The 17,136-nt window shown below is 39.1% G+C and overlaps 1 protein-coding gene and 1 non-coding gene across 2 annotated transcripts in view; one reads left to right on the forward strand and one right to left on the reverse strand.

Annotated features, from left to right (window-relative positions):
• The window catches only part of ZYG11A (zyg-11 family member A, cell cycle regulator), a 79,492-nt gene that overhangs the window by 32,090 nt on the left and 30,266 nt on the right, over positions 1-17,136 (reverse strand). The window contains 1 exon segment of the mRNA XM_054513221.2: positions 11,936-12,687. Coding sequence (XP_054369196.1) covers positions 11,936-12,687 — 752 coding nt within the window.
• On the forward strand, positions 11,014-11,120 carry LOC123860633 (U6 spliceosomal RNA). Its single transcript, XR_006794760.1, has one exon. It is a non-coding gene; the product is annotated as a U6 spliceosomal RNA (small nuclear RNA).

Genomic DNA, 17,136 nt, shown 5'->3' on the forward strand with positions numbered 1-17,136 from the left:
GAGTCCCGCATTGGGCTTCTTGCTCAGCAGGGAGCCTGCTTCTCCGTAGCCTACCTCTCCCCTGCTTGTGCTCTCTCTGTCTTCCTGACAAATAAATTTTAAAATCTTAAAAAAAAAAAAAAAGAAAGAAATGCTCAAAGGAATCCTGCCGGGCAAAATAAAGTAACACTAGACAGTAAGAAGAAACCATATGAAGTAATAAAGATCTCAAAAAAAGGTAAATACAGGGCAATTTTAAAAGCTAGTGATATATTAAAACTGGTCTGTAGGAGTCCCTGGCTGGCTCAGTGGGTACAGTATGCAACTCTTGATCTTGGAGTCGTGGGTTCAAGCCCCATGTTGGGCATACAAATTACTTAAACAAACAAACAAAAAAAACCAAAAACTGGCTTGTAACTCTACTTTTTGTTTTCTACAGGATTTAAGAAATTAATACATGTTCTAAAAAATATTACTCTAAAAGCTATTATTGTAACTTTGGTTTGTAACTGCAAATTTTGTTTTCTACATAATTTATGGATTTTATTTATTTGAGAGCAAGAGAGCATGAGCAGGAGGGAGGGACAGAGGGAGAGGGAGAAGCAGACTCTCCCACTGAACAGGGAGCCCAACACAGGGCTCCATCCCAGGACCCTAAGGTCATGACCTGAGCCGAAGGCAGATGCTTAACTGACTGAGCCACCCAGGTGCCCCTGTTTTCTATATAATAAGCAAATGGATTAAAAAGAATTATCATTTTATACTTTGGGGCAGACAATGTATAATGATGTAATTTGGGGACATCATTGATTAAAAGGGTTGGGGATGGAGATGTAAATTAGCAGTTTTTTACGTTATTGAAGTGAAGCTGGTATAAATTCAAATTAGAGTATTTTAACTTTAGGATATTAAATGTAATCTCCATGGTAACCATAAAGAAAACAGTTACAGAATATACACAATAGGAAATGAGAAAGGAGTTTAAACATTTTGCTATAAAAAAAAAAAAAAAATCAGCTCCCTGCTTAGTGGGGAGTCTGCTTCTCCCTCGCCCTCTGCCCCTCCCCTTGCTTGTGCTGTCTGTTGCGCTCACTCTCAAATAAAATCTTTTTTTTTTTTTATTTTTTTTTAAGATTTTATTTATTTACAGAGAGAGACATAGCGAGAGAGGGAACACAAGCAGGGGGAGAGGGAGAGGGAGAAGCAGACTCCCTGCTGAGCAGGGAGCCCGATGCGGGGCTCGATCCCAGGACCCTGAGATCATGACCTGAGCCGAAGGCAGACACTTAACGACTGAGCCACCCAGGCGCCCCTCAAATAAAATCTTGGAAAAAAAAAAGAAAACTCATTCTCAGAAAATTAAAAAAAATATATCAGCTGAACAAAAAAGAAAACAGTAATGCAGGAAATGAGGAACAAAAAAGCTACAGAACATATAGAAACCAAAGAGCAAAATGATGTAAGTCCCTCCTTATCACTAATCACTTTAAATGTAGATGATTAAATGCTATATATAATCAAAAGACAAAGATTGGAAGAATGAATTAAAAAACACATGATCTAACTATACACTGTCTATAAAAGACTCACTTTAGACCCAAAGACACAGCTAGATGGAAAATGGAAGGATGGAAAACAATATTCCATGCAAACATAACCAAAAGAGAGCAGGGGTGACTATACTATCAGACAAAGTAGACTTTATATCAAAAGAGGTTATGAGACAAAGCCAGACATTATATATTAATAAAAGGTTCAGTACACCAAGAAGATATAATAAGCATAAATATTTATGTACCTAATGACAGACCATCAGAACACATGACACAAAAACTGACAAAATTAAAGGGAGAAATAGACATTTCTACAATAATGGAGACTTCAACAACCCACTCAATAATGGATAGAACAAAGTAAGAACACAGAGGACTTAACACAATAAACCAACTAGATCTAAAAGTGCAAAACACTCTACCCAACAACACCAGCATCCACATTCTTTCAAGTGCACATGGGACTTTTCCAGGATAGACCATATATCAGACCACAAATTAGGACTCAACAGATTTAAAAAAAAATAGGTATCATACAAAGTGTTTTTTCTGACAACAGGATGAAGTTAGAAATAACAGAGGTAAAACTAGAAAATTTATAAATTTATGGAAATTAGATAACATACTCTTAAACAACCAATGGATCAAAGAAGAAATCACAGGGAAATTAGAAAATATTTAGAGACAAATGAAAACAAAAAACACAACATACTAAATCTTATGGGACCCAGTGAAAGCAGTGCTAGGGGTAAATTTATAGCTATAAATGCTTAAATTAAGAAGACAAGAAAAATCTCAAGTCAACAACTATCTTTTCACAACTTAAGAAACAAGAAAAAGAACAAATTAGACCCAAAACTAGCAGAATGAAGGAAATAATAATGATTACAGCAGAGATCAATGAAATAAAGAATAGACAAATAACACTGAAAATTAGTAACACCAAAAGTTGGTTCTTGGAATAAAATTGACAAACCATTAGCTACTAGATGGACTAAGAAAAAAAGAAAGGACTCAAAATACTAAAATCTGAAATGAATGTGGGGACATTCCTACCAATTCTAAAGAAATAAAGAAAAAATTATAAGAGTATTATGAACAATTATGCTACAACAAATTGAATAAGCTAGATGAAATGAACAAATTTCTAGAAACAGAAAATTTTTAAGAGACCTGTAACTTAGTAAGGACAATCGATGAGTAATCAAAGATCTCCTGCAAAGAAAAGTCAGATCTGATGGCTTTGCTATTAAGTTCTACCAAACATCTAAGGAAGAATACCAATCCTTCATAAAGTTTAACAAAAATTGAAGAGAAAACACTTCCTAATTCATTCTATGTGGCCAGCATTACCCTGACACCAAAGCCAGATAAAGATACTACAAGAAAACTACAGATAAATACACTTTATGAACAGTGATTCAAGACTCAACAAAATACAGGCAAACTAAATTCAGCAGCATATTAAATGGATTATATTCCATGGCCAAGTGGGATTTATTCCTGGAATGCAAAGATGGTTTAACATATGGAAATTGAAAGGTGTAATACATGTTAACAGAACTAAGGAAAAACATGACCATTTCAACTGATGCAGAAAAAGCATCTGATAACCCTTTCCTGGCAAAAACATTCAAAAAACTGGAAATAGAAGGAAACTACCTCAACTTTATATAAAAGCCATGTATAAAAGGGGTGCCTGGGTGGCTCAGTTGTTAAGCGTCTGCTTTCAGCTCAGGTCATGATCCCAGGGTCCTGGGATCAAGCCCCACATCAGGCTCCCTGCTCTGAGGGAAGCCTGCTTCTCCCTCCCCCACCCCCCCTGCTTGTGTTCCCTCTTTTTTTTTTTTTTTTTAAGATTTTATTTATTTATTTGACAGAGCGAGAGAGCACAAGCAGGGGGAGAAGCAGAGGGAGAGGAAGAAGCAGTCCCCCTTCTGAGCAGGGAGCCTGATGCGGAACTCAATCCCAGGACCCTGGGATCATGACCTGAGCCGAAGGCAGATGCTTAACCATCTAGGCCACCCAGGCGCCCCTTGTGTTCCCTCTCTTGCTGCGTCTGTCTCTGTCAAATAAATAAATAAAATCTTAAAAAAAATTTTTTTTAAAGCCATGTATAAAAAAACCTGCAGTGAACATCATACTCAATGGTAGAAGACTGGAAGCATTTACTCTAAGATCAAGAACAAGACAAGGCTACCCACTTTCATGACTTCCACTGAACATAGTACTGGAAGTCCTAGCTAGAGCAATTAGGCAAGAAAATGAAATAAAAGACATCCGAATTGCAAAGGAAAAAGTAAAATTATCTGTTTGCAGATTAATATCATCTCATATGCAGAAGTCCCTAAAGATCCCACACACACAAAAGCACCATTAGTGCTAATAAATGAACTAAAAGTTGCAGGAAACAAAGCAAACATAAAAAAATCAGATACATTTCAGGGTACCTGGATGGCTCAGTCGGTTGAGCATCCAACTCTTGGTTTCAGTTCAGGTCATGATCTCAGGGTCATGAGATCAAGTCCCACATTGGTTTCCACATTCAGTGCTGAGTCTGCTTATGGATTCTCTCCCCAATCCCTCTGCCCCTCCCCCACAGTCTCTCGCTTGAATAAATAAATCTTTTTAAAAAATCAGCTACAGGCGCGCCTGGGTGGCTCAGTTGTTAAGCGTCTGCCTTCAGCTCGGGTCATGATCCCAGGGCCCTGGGATCGAGCCCCACATCGGGCTCCCTGCTCTGCGGGAACCTACTTCTCCCTCTCCCACTCCCCCTGCTTGTGTTCCCTCTCTTGCTGTGTCTCTGTCAAATAAATAAAATCTTTAAAAAAAAAAAATCAGCTACATTTCTGTACAATAACAATGAATAATCTGCCAAGGAAATTATGAAAACAATTCCATTTATAATAATATAATAAAGTACTTAGGAATTAACCCCAGAGGTGAAAGACTTACACAACGAAAATTACAAACTGCTAAAAGAAATGAAAGAAGACATAAATAAATGGACAGACATGTTCATGGATCAAAAGACGTAAGATAACAATACTACCCAAAGTGGTCTACATATTCAATGCAATCCCTACCAAACTCCTAAGACTTTTTTTTACCGAAACAGAAAAATCCATCCTATATTCATATAGAGTTCCAAAGGACCACAAATAGACAAAGCCATCTTAAAAAAGAACAAGACTGGAGAAGTCACCTTTCTAATTTCAAAACTTAACTACAAAGCTACAGAAATCAAAACAGTGTGGTACTGGCATAAAGACATACAGACCAATGGAATAGAACAGAAAGCTCCAAAATAGAAAGCCCTTGCACATACGGTCATATACGTGATCATATGATTTTTTTTTTTTTTTTAAGATTTTATTTATTTGACAGAGCGAGACAGCGAGAGAGGGAACACAAGCAGGGGGAGTGGGAGAGGGAGAAGCAGGCTTCCCGCTGAGCAGGGAGCCCGATGCGGGGCTCGATCCTAGGACCCCGGGATCATGACCTGAGCCAAAGGCAGGCGCTTAACGACTGAGCCACCCAGGCGCCCCTCATATGATTTTTTTTTTAAAGAATTTATTTATTTATTTGAGAGAGAGAATGAGAGAGAGAGAGAGCACAAGAGGGGGGAGCGGGAGAGGGAGAAGCAGACTCCCCACTGAGCAGGGAGCCCGATGCGGGACTCGATTTACTAGATAGGATACCAAAGACTGGCAATAAAAGAAAAAAATCTTAAGTATCGGACCTAAAAAGAAAAAGTTTTTTTAAGTAATCTCTATATTCAGTGTGGGGCTTGAACTTAAAACCCTGAGATCAAGAGTCGTATGCTCTACCAACTGATCCAGCCAGGCACCCTGGACCTAAATTTTATTTTTTTAATTTTGTTCAAATTATATTATCAACAGAGTAAAAAAGCAATCCACAGAAAGGGAGAAAGTATCAGAAAATCATGTATCTGGTAAGGGACAGATATATGAATAGATACCTCTATTCATAATATAGAGAGAACTATACTCAACAACAAAAAACAACCCTACTCAAAAATGGGCAAAGGACTTAACCTTCTCCAAAGAAGACAAAGAAATGGCCAATAAGCTCATGAAAACATGCTTAAAAATCACTGATCAGTAGGGAAATGCGTATCAAAACTTCAATGAGGGTGCCTGGGTGGCTCAGTCGTTAAGCGTCTGCCTTCGGCTCAGGTCATGGTCCCAGGGTCCTAGGATCGAGTCCCACATTGGGCTCCCTGCTCGGCGGGAAGCCTGCTTCTCCCTCTCCCACTCCCCCTGCTTGTGTTCCTGCTCTCGCTCTCTCTCTCTCTGTCAAATAAATAAATAAAATCTTTAAAAAAAAAACAAAAAAACTTCAATGAGATACCACCTCACTCCCACTACGATTGTTAGTGTTCAAAAACAAAAATGGAAAATAACAAGTGTTAACAAGGATGCAGAGAAATTGTAATGTTTATGAACCATTTGTGAAATATAAAACTGTACAGCTGCTATGGGAAACAGTGTGACAGCTCAACAAATGGAAGATGGAATTACCATATGATCCAGCAATTCCACTTCTAGTTATATTCCAAAAGAATTGAAAACAGGATCTCAAAAAGATATCTGAGTACCCTGGTTCATAGCATTTTTCACAATAGCTGGAAGCAACATGGAGGCATCCAAAGTGTCTACTGACAATAAATGGACAAACAAAATATGGTATATACATAATGGATATTATCCAACCTTAAAAAGGAAAGAAATTCTGCAATATGTTACAACATGGATGAACCTTGAGGACATAGGCTAAGTGAAATAAGCCAATCACAAAAAGACAAATACAGGATGATTCCACTTATAGGAAGTAATTAGTCAAAATCATAGAAACAGAAAGTAGAATGGCATACAGAAAGTAGAATGGCATTTGTCAGGGTCTGGAGAGAAGGGGGAATGAGGAGTTAGTGTTGAATGGGTATACAGAATTTGAGTTTTACAAGATGAAAAGAGCTGTGGAGATGGATGGTGGTGATGGTTGCACAACATTATGAAGGTATTTAGTATCACTGAACTATACACTTACCATCTTAATTTAAACTTAAGATGGTAAATATTATGTTATGTGTAGTTTGCCATCCAAAAAATTTAAAAGGATGGACATACAGAGACACCTGGCTGGCTCAATTGGTACAGCATGTTACTCTTGATCCCTGGGTCGTGAGTTTGAGCCCCACATTGGGGGTAGAGATTACTTTAAAAAAAGTTTAAAAAAAAAGAATGGAAATATGAACTGACATGGGGTGATTTTCAAGACATATTATTAAGTAATTGGGCGCCTGGGTGGCTCAGTTGGTTAAGCGACTGCCTTCAGCTTGGGTCATGATCCCAGGGTCCTGGGATCGAGCCCCGTATCGGGCTCCCTGCTCTGCAGGAAGCCTGCTTCCCCCTCTTCCACTCCCCTTGCTTGTGTTCCTGCTCTTGCTATCTCTCTCTCTGTCAAATACATAAAATCTTTAGAGAAAAAAAAAAAAAAAAGCCTAGAACACCTTAATGTGCTAAAAGTGAGGAAGTACTCAAAATTATAACAACAATTATAATAATGGGAGCATGTAAAAAATAATATAGGAGCCAGTATGAAGCAGCTCTCATTGGCCAATCTGTAACAAACTGAGCATCAAAATAATTAAGGACAGTAATGAATGCTAAACCCCTGAAAACAAGAATCAGTAAGTTCATACTGAGGATAGGTTAGACATAGAGGGAGAAGACAGGGTTCTTCCTCACAGTAGGAAGTCTACTACTAACTGTAGAAAGGAGGGCTGGAGTTGGAAAATCATCACTTTGCAACGATTCCAGGAAAGACTGGTTCAGGTAAGAATCTTCAGTGGCGCTAAATCCAGATTAGAAAGTTTGATGAGGACCAGGATATTCACAGTCTTCAAGTATCTTATATACCACTTATTAGTTGCAAGAGAAAAAAATATTACTTATATATAGTGTAGAAAGAATAACAATACTATCTAAATAGTATTTTATCTGTACAATTTTATCTAGTATCTGGACAATACTTTTGACCATGTGATAAAAAGTAACATGACTAATGAAAGGCACTGTGCGCTTCAGGATTAATATTCTTGAGACCAACACAATATCCTTCACACAAAATTCTGGCCAAAAATGAAGAAACTGATTATACGGAAACATCAGACAAACCCAAAATGAGGAACATTCTATTCTTCAAAAAAGTCAACAAAACAAAGCTAGTCTGTATTCCTCAAAAATATCAATGTCACAAAGGACAGGAAGGACTAAGAACTCTTCCAGATTAAATTACAAAGGAACATGACAAACGAATGCAAAAATTACAGAGGGCATTATGGGGATAATCAACACTGTAAATATGTACAGTAAGATTATGTACAGTATTGCATCAATGTTAAATTCCCTGAAATTTGATAACTGCACGATGGCCATTAAGGAGAATATCACTGCTCTCAGGAAATACAAAATCAAGCATTAAGGGCTAGAGGAGCATGATGTATGCAACCTACTCTTGAATGGTTCAGAAAAAAATTGTGCATAGAAAGAGGATATGATAAAACAAATGTGGCAAATGTTCAAAATTAGTGACCCACAAGTTAAAAATTATATCAAAACAATTTTTTAAGCACTATACATAAATTGCCAAGGACCTACACATTAAGAATCTAAACAATGGATATATTCTAAAATTTTTAAAAGATTTATGATCATCCAGATGTAAGACCTGAAAAGGAACAAAGGATAAGCCACAGCAAGACCAAGCAGAAGACCAGATAGCTGTTGCCTCACCCTCTCTTCTCCTTGGCTTCCTGCAGATGCCATTACAAAACAATCTTCAGAAGGAATTCTTGCCACACCCCACTAATGGATCAACAAGGATTCCCTACCAAATGAAGATGTTGCGTGGCTTTTAATACTAATGTTGGGTGTCCTTTCTGCCTATTTTTTATTTTTATTTTTATAAGTAGGTTCCATGCTCAACATGGGGCTTGAATTCATGATCCTGATATCAAGAGTTATACGCTCTACCGACTAAGCCAGCCAGGCACCCCCCACTTTCTGCCTATTTTAGAGGAATTAAGTACATGTTGCCCATTCTAATTTGCGGTGCAATAAATATGTTTCCATTAAATAAAAGGTCTCCTGAAACATAACCCCCACCCTTTTTTTTTAAAGATTTTATTTATTTGACACAGAGAGAGGCAGCAAGAGAGGGAACACAAGCAGGGGGAGTGGGAGAGGGAGAAGCAGGCTTCCCGCGGAGCAGGGAGCCTGATGTAGGGCTCGATCCCAGGACCCTGGGATCATGACCTGAGCCGAAGGCAGAAGCTTAACCAACTGAGCCACCCAGGCACCCCTGAAACATACCTTTTAAATGTGCCATACCTTACACTCCATATAAGGCTGGCTTAAGATCTTTATAGAGTTTCTTAGTAGTGGGAGAATTGTGGTCTCTCCTCTCCATCCCAACAATATCTAACACTGCGTATAATGCATAATTTTAAATTTTCAAAAATTTCAAAATTTCAAAAAATAAACTCACATGTATGCCAGGTAAGTTTACTGAAACACAGCTTCTGGTTTTCTTTTGGCATACCCACTCTGACAGTATTTTAACTACATGCATAATCCGTCTACAGAATATTCCAACATTTGTCCCATATTATTGCATATACCAAGAGTTTATGAGCTAAAAACAATTTTTCCCCGATTGCGGCAGTCTTTTGATCACTGCGACACTAAATGCTAATAATCTGGGGCGCCTGGGTGGCTTAGCTGGTTAAGCGACTGCCTTTGGCTCAGGTCATAAACCTGGAGTCCTGGGATCAAGTCCCGCATCGGGTTCCCCGCTAAGCGGGGGGTCTGCTTCTCCCTCTGAGTCTCTCCCCTCTCACGCTCCTTCTCACTCTCTCTCTTAAATAAATAAAATCTTTTTTTTTTTTTAAAGATTTTATTTATTTACTTGAGACAGAGAGAATGAGAGAGAGAGAGCACATGAGAGGGAGGAGGGTCAGAGGGAGAAGCAGACTCCCTGCCGAGCAGGGAGCCCGATGTGGGACTCGATCCAGGGACTCCAGGATCATGACCTGAGCCGAAGGCAGTCGCTTAACCAACTGAGCCACCCAGGCGCCCCTTAAATAAATAAAATCTTAAAAAAAAAAATGCTATTAATCTGAAACAGGCCTAGGCATACATTCCTAGTAAACAATTCTCTACATATTTAATCTGAAAGTGCACACTATTACCTCTATTTCAAGGCTAATGATGTAACTGATGGCTCCAGCTTCAATAGACATGCCAGAAAATTAAAAGGACTTCAGGGGCACCTGGGTGGCTCAGTCAGTTAAGTGTCAGACTCTTGATTTCGGGCTCAGGTCCTGATCTCACAGGTCATGAGACTGAGCCCCATGTAGGGCTCCGCACTCAGTGGGAGTCTGCTTGGATATTCTCTTCCTCTGCCCTTTCCCCTACCCGCGCGTGCTCTCTCTCTCTCTCAAATAAATAAATAAATATTTCTTCTAAAATATAAAAGGACTTCAAATTACAATTGCTACTTTCAAATCAAAGAATAAAAATGTGAAAATAGCTCTCTCCTTTTCTATGCCATCATGGTGTATGCGGTTGACTGTCCTTTGCCATGTCTTCTCACAAGACTTTCAGGATCAAGCAATTCCTGGCCAAGAAACAAAAGCAGAAGCGTCCCATTCCCCAGTGGATTCGAATGAAAATTATTCGAATAATAAAATTCAGTACAACTCCAAGAAGAGGCATTGAAGAAGAACCAAGCTGGGTCTAAAGGGATCCCACATGAGATGGTACACACATTTATGCTGCATGAAGGTCATGAGCTCATATCCTATCACTCTGTAAACATCACTGCTACCTGAACAATAGATATGTTTTATTGGGGAAATGATTTTTCTCTGTCACTATGCTTCTGCACCAGTAGGCTGGTTCAGTAATTACATGAGAGACCTTTTGTTGGGGGACGGGGGGGAGAATAAAAATGTGAAAACAACTGGGGCACCCAGCTGGCTCAGTTGATAGAGTATGTGACTCTTGATCTTTGGGTTGTGAGTTCGAGCCCCAGGCTGGGCACAGTAAGTAAATAAGTAAATAAATAAATAAATACAACTAATGATTGCAAATCATTTTGCTCTCTCATCCTAGAAAGAATTACATATGGTGTAATTATAAAGCATTTTAAAGCAGTATTTCTGAACCCTGGCTGCACATTAGAATTACCTGGAAACTTTCAAAATTTTGATGCCCACACCAAGTCCCAGACCAATTAAATCAATCTCTGGGAGATCAGACACAGGCATCAGTACATTTCAAAACTTCCAAAGTAATTACAATGTACAACCAAGGTAAAGGACCACTGTTTTAAAAAAGAAATATTCTGAAACATAAATATTTAAATATATGCTGTTTTAAAAACAGTACCATGAGTGCTTCCTTCAACAGTACATATATTAAAACTGGAACAATACAGAGAAGATCAGCATGGCCCCTACGAAAAGATAATATGCAAATCTGTAAAGTGTTTCACATTTTAAAAAATACGAATTAAAAAAATAGCACCATGACTGGCTATAAACTTATTCTGGCAATGTTCAAAACTTTCTTCTTCTTTTTTTTTAAGGATTTGTTTATTTGAGAGAGAGAGAGAGAATGAGTGTGAGCACAATTTGTGCCAGCAGGGGGAGGGGCAGAAGAAAAGGGAGAAGAAGAGGGAGAGGGAGAATCTCAAGCAGACTCCATGGCTGGGCATGGAGCCTGATGCAGGACTCAGTCCCACAACCCTGAGATCATGACATTAGCCGAAATCAAGAGTTGGACACCTAACCGACTGAGCCACCCAGGCACCCTGTCTTAAGACTCTTTCCAAAATTGTTTTCTCTCGTATCTTTACCAAAAACGTTGATCACCTGGCCTTACTAATTATATTTAGGTAAACAACACAAGTTTTAGAATCACAAAGACTTGGATGCAAGTCCTAGTTCTATCATTTAATACACAGTTATATGATTAGCTTAACTCTGAGCTTCCATTTCCTCATCTGTAAAATGGGAGGATTAAAGAGGAAAACAACATGCACAATGTGGCATCTGGTACATAGGAGTGAATGTATAAATGGCTATACTTACCATACCAAACTAGACTAGAAGACCTGGAGGCCAGGACCATATCTTGTTTAAGGTCATAATTCCAGAACCTACCACATGGTAGCTAGAGAGTAATTATTAAGCTCCTTAAGGACTTTTTATCTGTCTCTGTAACCCTAATACCTCGTGTACATTCTTATATAGAACAAAAACCTAGTAACGTTCTGAACAAAGGAAACAAACTTATTTCAGATAAAAAACAAACCCTCAAGCCTTGCTTTGCAGTAAAGAAGTCAGAATAACCAGCATCCGTAGCCAACAGTCCCACAAACTGCATCGCAGGTCGCTGCTGTATGAACAGTTCTACAGCTCCATCGGTGATGCAACTGCCCCCTGAAATATCCAGCGACACAAGATGAGGCAGAATATCCTTTTGCTGCAGCAAATGAAAAGCTAAATCTGATTTGAGTTGCCTGTGATCAGAAATATCAAGGTGAAGCAGACATTTAAGTTCTCTAATAACTGCAAGAATTTGTGGTTTGGTCATAGTCAGACATTTCAGATAGTGCATTGTCAGAGATTTGAGTCGATCCTTACAGGTAAGGAGTGCAGAGATGTTAGTGACCAGAGTATTAGAAATATCCAAGCTTTCCAGTTTTGGTAACTGAGAAACATTAGCCAGGTCTTCACTATGAAAACAAACATTGAAAACACTTAAAATGCGAAGACCAGTGAGCTGACCAAAGAAGAGTAGTCTTGAATCTTGAGGGATGCTTGCCGAGTCCAACAGGAGACACCGAAGGTTTTGCTGGATCCAGCTATTGCTGCAGAGTCCACTTATGATGTCTGGAATTGGGAGGTCAGTGTGCACAGCAGTAGCATCTAGCTCAATGACTTTGTGATGGCAGAAGGCTTTTGTGAATGCAGCTGCCGAGATTTTAGCTTTTTGAATATTGACCAGCTTCAGTTTCATTTGGTTGCCTTGGAAAATGCTTGCTGTTCTATCAGTCAGCTTGCCTATAAGAGAACCAAAACCAGCTGTAATAACAACTAAATCTCATGCCTTTTCCAGCAGGCATTGTGGCCAATGAACAATGACAGATGCTAACAACAGTGACTATATTCACTGCTTACTCTGTGCCAAGCATTGTTCTAAACCCTTTACTCAGATTACTTCATTTATTCTTTATAATACCATGATAATACTATAATACTATTATTACTACTATCATAACTGAGGAAACTTGGAGCTTAAAGAGGTTAAGTAACTTGCTCAGTCAAAATATGTAGCAGAATCAGGAATGAAAACCAGTTCAACTCCAGAGCCCATAGTTTTATCCACAATAACCTTGTTCACACACACACACACACACAAAAAGAAGAAAGAAAGAAAGATAGAAAATAGGTAAATAATAAGTACGGGATATATAATATACAAATAACACTACTAATGATTACTTTTAACCAAATTAATCAATAGCCTCTGACAATTCACTTACCTCTCTGGGCCTCATTTTCCTCATCTATAAAATAAATGGGTTATATTAGATTTTACTTAGAAAAGATTTACTAAGCATCTTCTATGTGTGAGATCCTGTGTTAAGTAATGGGCACACAAGGTGATTAGACCTCTGTGGCCACAAGGAGTTCCAGTCTCGGGAGGCACATCAGGCAAATAAATGATTATAATAATGTATTACAAACAGTACTGATTTGCACCAGCTATTGAACTAGAACAGATGAGATTAGCTTTGGGAAAAGTTCTGAAGACTAAATATCAGTTTGGGGGGGTGGGGGAGAAGATGAAGGGTGGAAGGACATATCAAAGACAAGGAGGCACAGACCAGCAGATTATTTGGAAAGGCCCTAAGGAGATCAACACTACTGGAACACAGTGGTGTAAAGTGAGGAAGGAAAGTGGAACGGAAGGTAAAAAGGCAGATGGGACCTGTACACAAAGCTATGGACAATTCAATTTTGAAGCAGAAAAAAAAAAATGGTCACAATTATATTTTTAGAAAGAGCAGGGCACCTGGGTGGCTCAGTCAGTTAAGCATCTGCCTTCGGCTCAGGTCGAGCCCCACGTTGGGCTCCCTGCTCAGTGGGGAGTCTGCTTCTCCCTCTTTCTCTGCCCCTCCCCCGTTCATGCTCTCTCTCTCTCTCTCTCTCTCTCTCTCTCTAATAAATAAAACCTTTAAAAAAAAGAAAGACCAATATGTGACTATAAAATAATTAAGATGGTGTTTGGTGGGAATGAGATGGGGCAAGATTTTATTAATGCTTTTCATAATGTGAGATAAAAGTTTAAACTAAGGCTGACAGAACATGGTGGCTGAACAGACTGGGGGAGAACTGAGGAAAAAAAAAAAGATACATAAGCTGATTCCCAGCTTCTGAATTTGAACTGGGTTATGCTACCAAGACAGGAGGAAGGAAGTCCCTATACTTCAGACTTTGAGGAAGAATTCAGTACATTCATTCATACATTTATCCAACAAATAGCGAGTGTTCGCTGTATGTGAAGTGCTAGCTATGCTAAGTGCTAAGAATGGTGAATGAGACAAACATGGCTCCTCCCAACACGGAGTTTATTTACACCCTAGAGGGAGAACACTGAACAAGCAGAAAACTACTAATATTAAAAATATAGTGAGAAAAAAAACACATAGTGAGTTAAAAATAGAACTACCTATGATCCAGCAACCATACTACTAGGTATTTACCCAAAGAACACAAAAGTACTAATTCAAAGGGATACATGCACCCTGATGTTTACAGCATTATCTACAACAGCCACATTATGGAAACAGCCCAAGTGTCCATTGACTGATGAATGGATAAAGAAGGGAGGTATGTATATACATATACATATATGTGTACACACACACACAATGGAATATTACTCAGCCATAAAAAAGAATGAAATCTTACTATTTGTAACAACATAGATGGAGCTACAGAGTATTATGGTAAGCAAAATAAGTTATAAGAAAGATGAATACCGTATGATTTCACTCATATGTGGAATCTAAGAAACAAAACAAAAGAGCAAAGGGGAAAAAGAAGGAGAGAGACAAACCAAGAAAAAGACTTTTGGAACATCCTGGTGGTTCAGTCGAGTGTCCAGCTCTTGATTTCAGCTCAGGTCATGATCTCAGGCATGAGATCAATCCCCAAGGCAGGTTCCGCCCTAGATGGGGAGCATACTTGGGATTCTCTCTCTCTCTCTCAAAAGAAAGAAAAGGAAAGAGAAAAGAAAAAAAAAGAAACAGACTCTTAACTAGAGAAAACAAAATGATGGTTACCGGGGGAAGGGGGGGCAGGTTATAAATAGGTGATGGGGATTAAGGAGTGTACTTGTCCTGATGAGTGTTGGGTGATGTATGGCTGGATCACTAAATTGTACACCTGAAACTAATATTACACGATATGCTGAATAACTGGAATTTAAATAAAAACTTTAAAAAATGTAGTAAGTGTTTAAAGGAAACAAACAAGAACATAATACAGGGGTAAGGAAAGAAAGAAGGATGACAAGAATTTTCTGTCTCTCTGTAGAGTCTGAGGAGGTGATGTTTTAAGCTAAGACCTAAAGGACATGAAAGATAAAGGTCACTGTCATTCTAGATGGAAGGAAGAGCTAAAATCCTGATATGGGAAACAGGTAGGCTGTTTCTGTGAAATGAGAGGAAACCAGTGAGACTAAAGCACGGCTGATGAAGGGGATACCAGCATCTGACAGGGTAGAGACAAAAGCAAAAGTCAGATCTCGCAGACCAGGGCAAAGAATTGACATTTTATCCTAAGTACAAGGAGAAGCCTTTCAAGGGTGACAGAGGAGTGGCCAGATCTGTTAAGAGGGCTGTTTGCTATGTGGTAGAGTTTGGCAAGGGGCAAAAGAGGAGGTAAGGAGGGTACTTGTGAGGTCAGGGGAGAGGAAAGAGAAAGGTGTCATTAATAGGAGCTAAGAGGAAAAAGAATATTTGAGACAGATATTGAAGGTAGAAAATGTTTCAATAGGGGGCGCCTGGGTGGCTCAGATGGTTAAGCGTCTGCCTTCGGCTCAGGTCATGATCCCGGGGTCCTGGGATCGAGTCCCACATCAGGCTCCCGGCTCAGCAGGGAGCCTGCTTCTCCCTCTGACCCTCTCCCCTCTCATGCTGTTTCTCTCTCGCTGGCTCTCTAAAAAAATAAATAAAATCTTAAAAAAAAAAAAAAAAAGAAAATGTTTCAATAGAACCAAGGAGAGAAGAACGAAAAATGAAAAATGACTCCTTCTAAGTCATTGAACAAGGAGGTGGATGGCCAAGTCATTTTGGAGATGGGGGAAATGGTAATGCAGTAGATGCTGTAATAGGACACCAAGATCCTTTATAGGAACAAAGGACTTACTACTAGAGCTGTTGGGAGTGCCACCAGCTAAGAACCCTCATCCATGGGACATCAGCTGAAATGACCCAAGGTCACACCATTTCCCATGCAGACCCATATACTGAGTTGGGAGGTATAAAGGTCCAGCCCTCACATTCCAACTCTATACAGATCTGAGTAATTGTTCTACCTTCAGGATTCCCCAAAGATCAGCTGAGGTGTTCTACAAGACAGAAGGATAAACACTTGGAATTAACTGGCATAGAGAAAGTATTAAAGCTATGGGAGTGGATGATATGGGAATGAAAGAGAAGGAGCAAGGACGAAGTACTGAAAACATCTACATTTAAGGTCAGTAGAATGAGGAATAAGTCATAATAGCAAATAACAGCTGGTGAATGTTCTAAACATTTTAGAAATACTAAACTCTCTAAATGCTCATAAAACCCAATGAGGAAGGGATTATTATTAGTCACGTTTTATAGATGAGCTGAAGCACAGGAAAGTTAAGTAACTGGCACAAGGAAACATATCTAATAGTCATGACAGTGTACAAACCCAAATGGTCTGACACCAGAACCAGAACTCTTAAACCTTAATTTGTACTGTCTTTCAAGGGAAGCTGGATAAGGAGACAGATCAGCAGCAGCCACTGAGGCAGGAAGAAAACCAGAAGAATATGATGACTGAGCGGCCCAGAAAAGAAATACAGTATATGCAGGATGCATCCTGGATATGTGATTCTGAAGTTTAGAATAAAAATGTGCTGGGAACTCTGGGGAATCAGAGTAGAAGTGGTAGCTAAACCAAAAAAAAAAAAAAAAGGCCTATGGAATGTTCAAAGTGAGATGGGTACCCAAGATGGAACCTCAAGGAACATAAAACACTTAAGGTACATACAGAAAAACAACAGCATACAAAGGAAATTGTGGAAGAGTAACCAGTGATACAAGGGAAAAAAAAAAAAAAAAAAACCAGAAAAATGAAATACTCGGGACACGTGGGTGGCTCAGTAAGTTAAGCGTCTGCCTTCGGCTCAGGTCATGATCCCAGAGTCCTGGGATCAAGTCCCGCGTTGGGCTCCCTGCTCGGTGG

This window comes from Mirounga angustirostris, unplaced genomic scaffold (assembly GCF_029215605.1).
Source record: "Mirounga angustirostris isolate CCGP_5_RB_7025 unplaced genomic scaffold, mMirAng1.0.hap1 SCAF_4, whole genome shotgun sequence".
NCBI classification, from domain to species: domain Eukaryota; kingdom Metazoa; phylum Chordata; class Mammalia; order Carnivora; family Phocidae; genus Mirounga; species Mirounga angustirostris.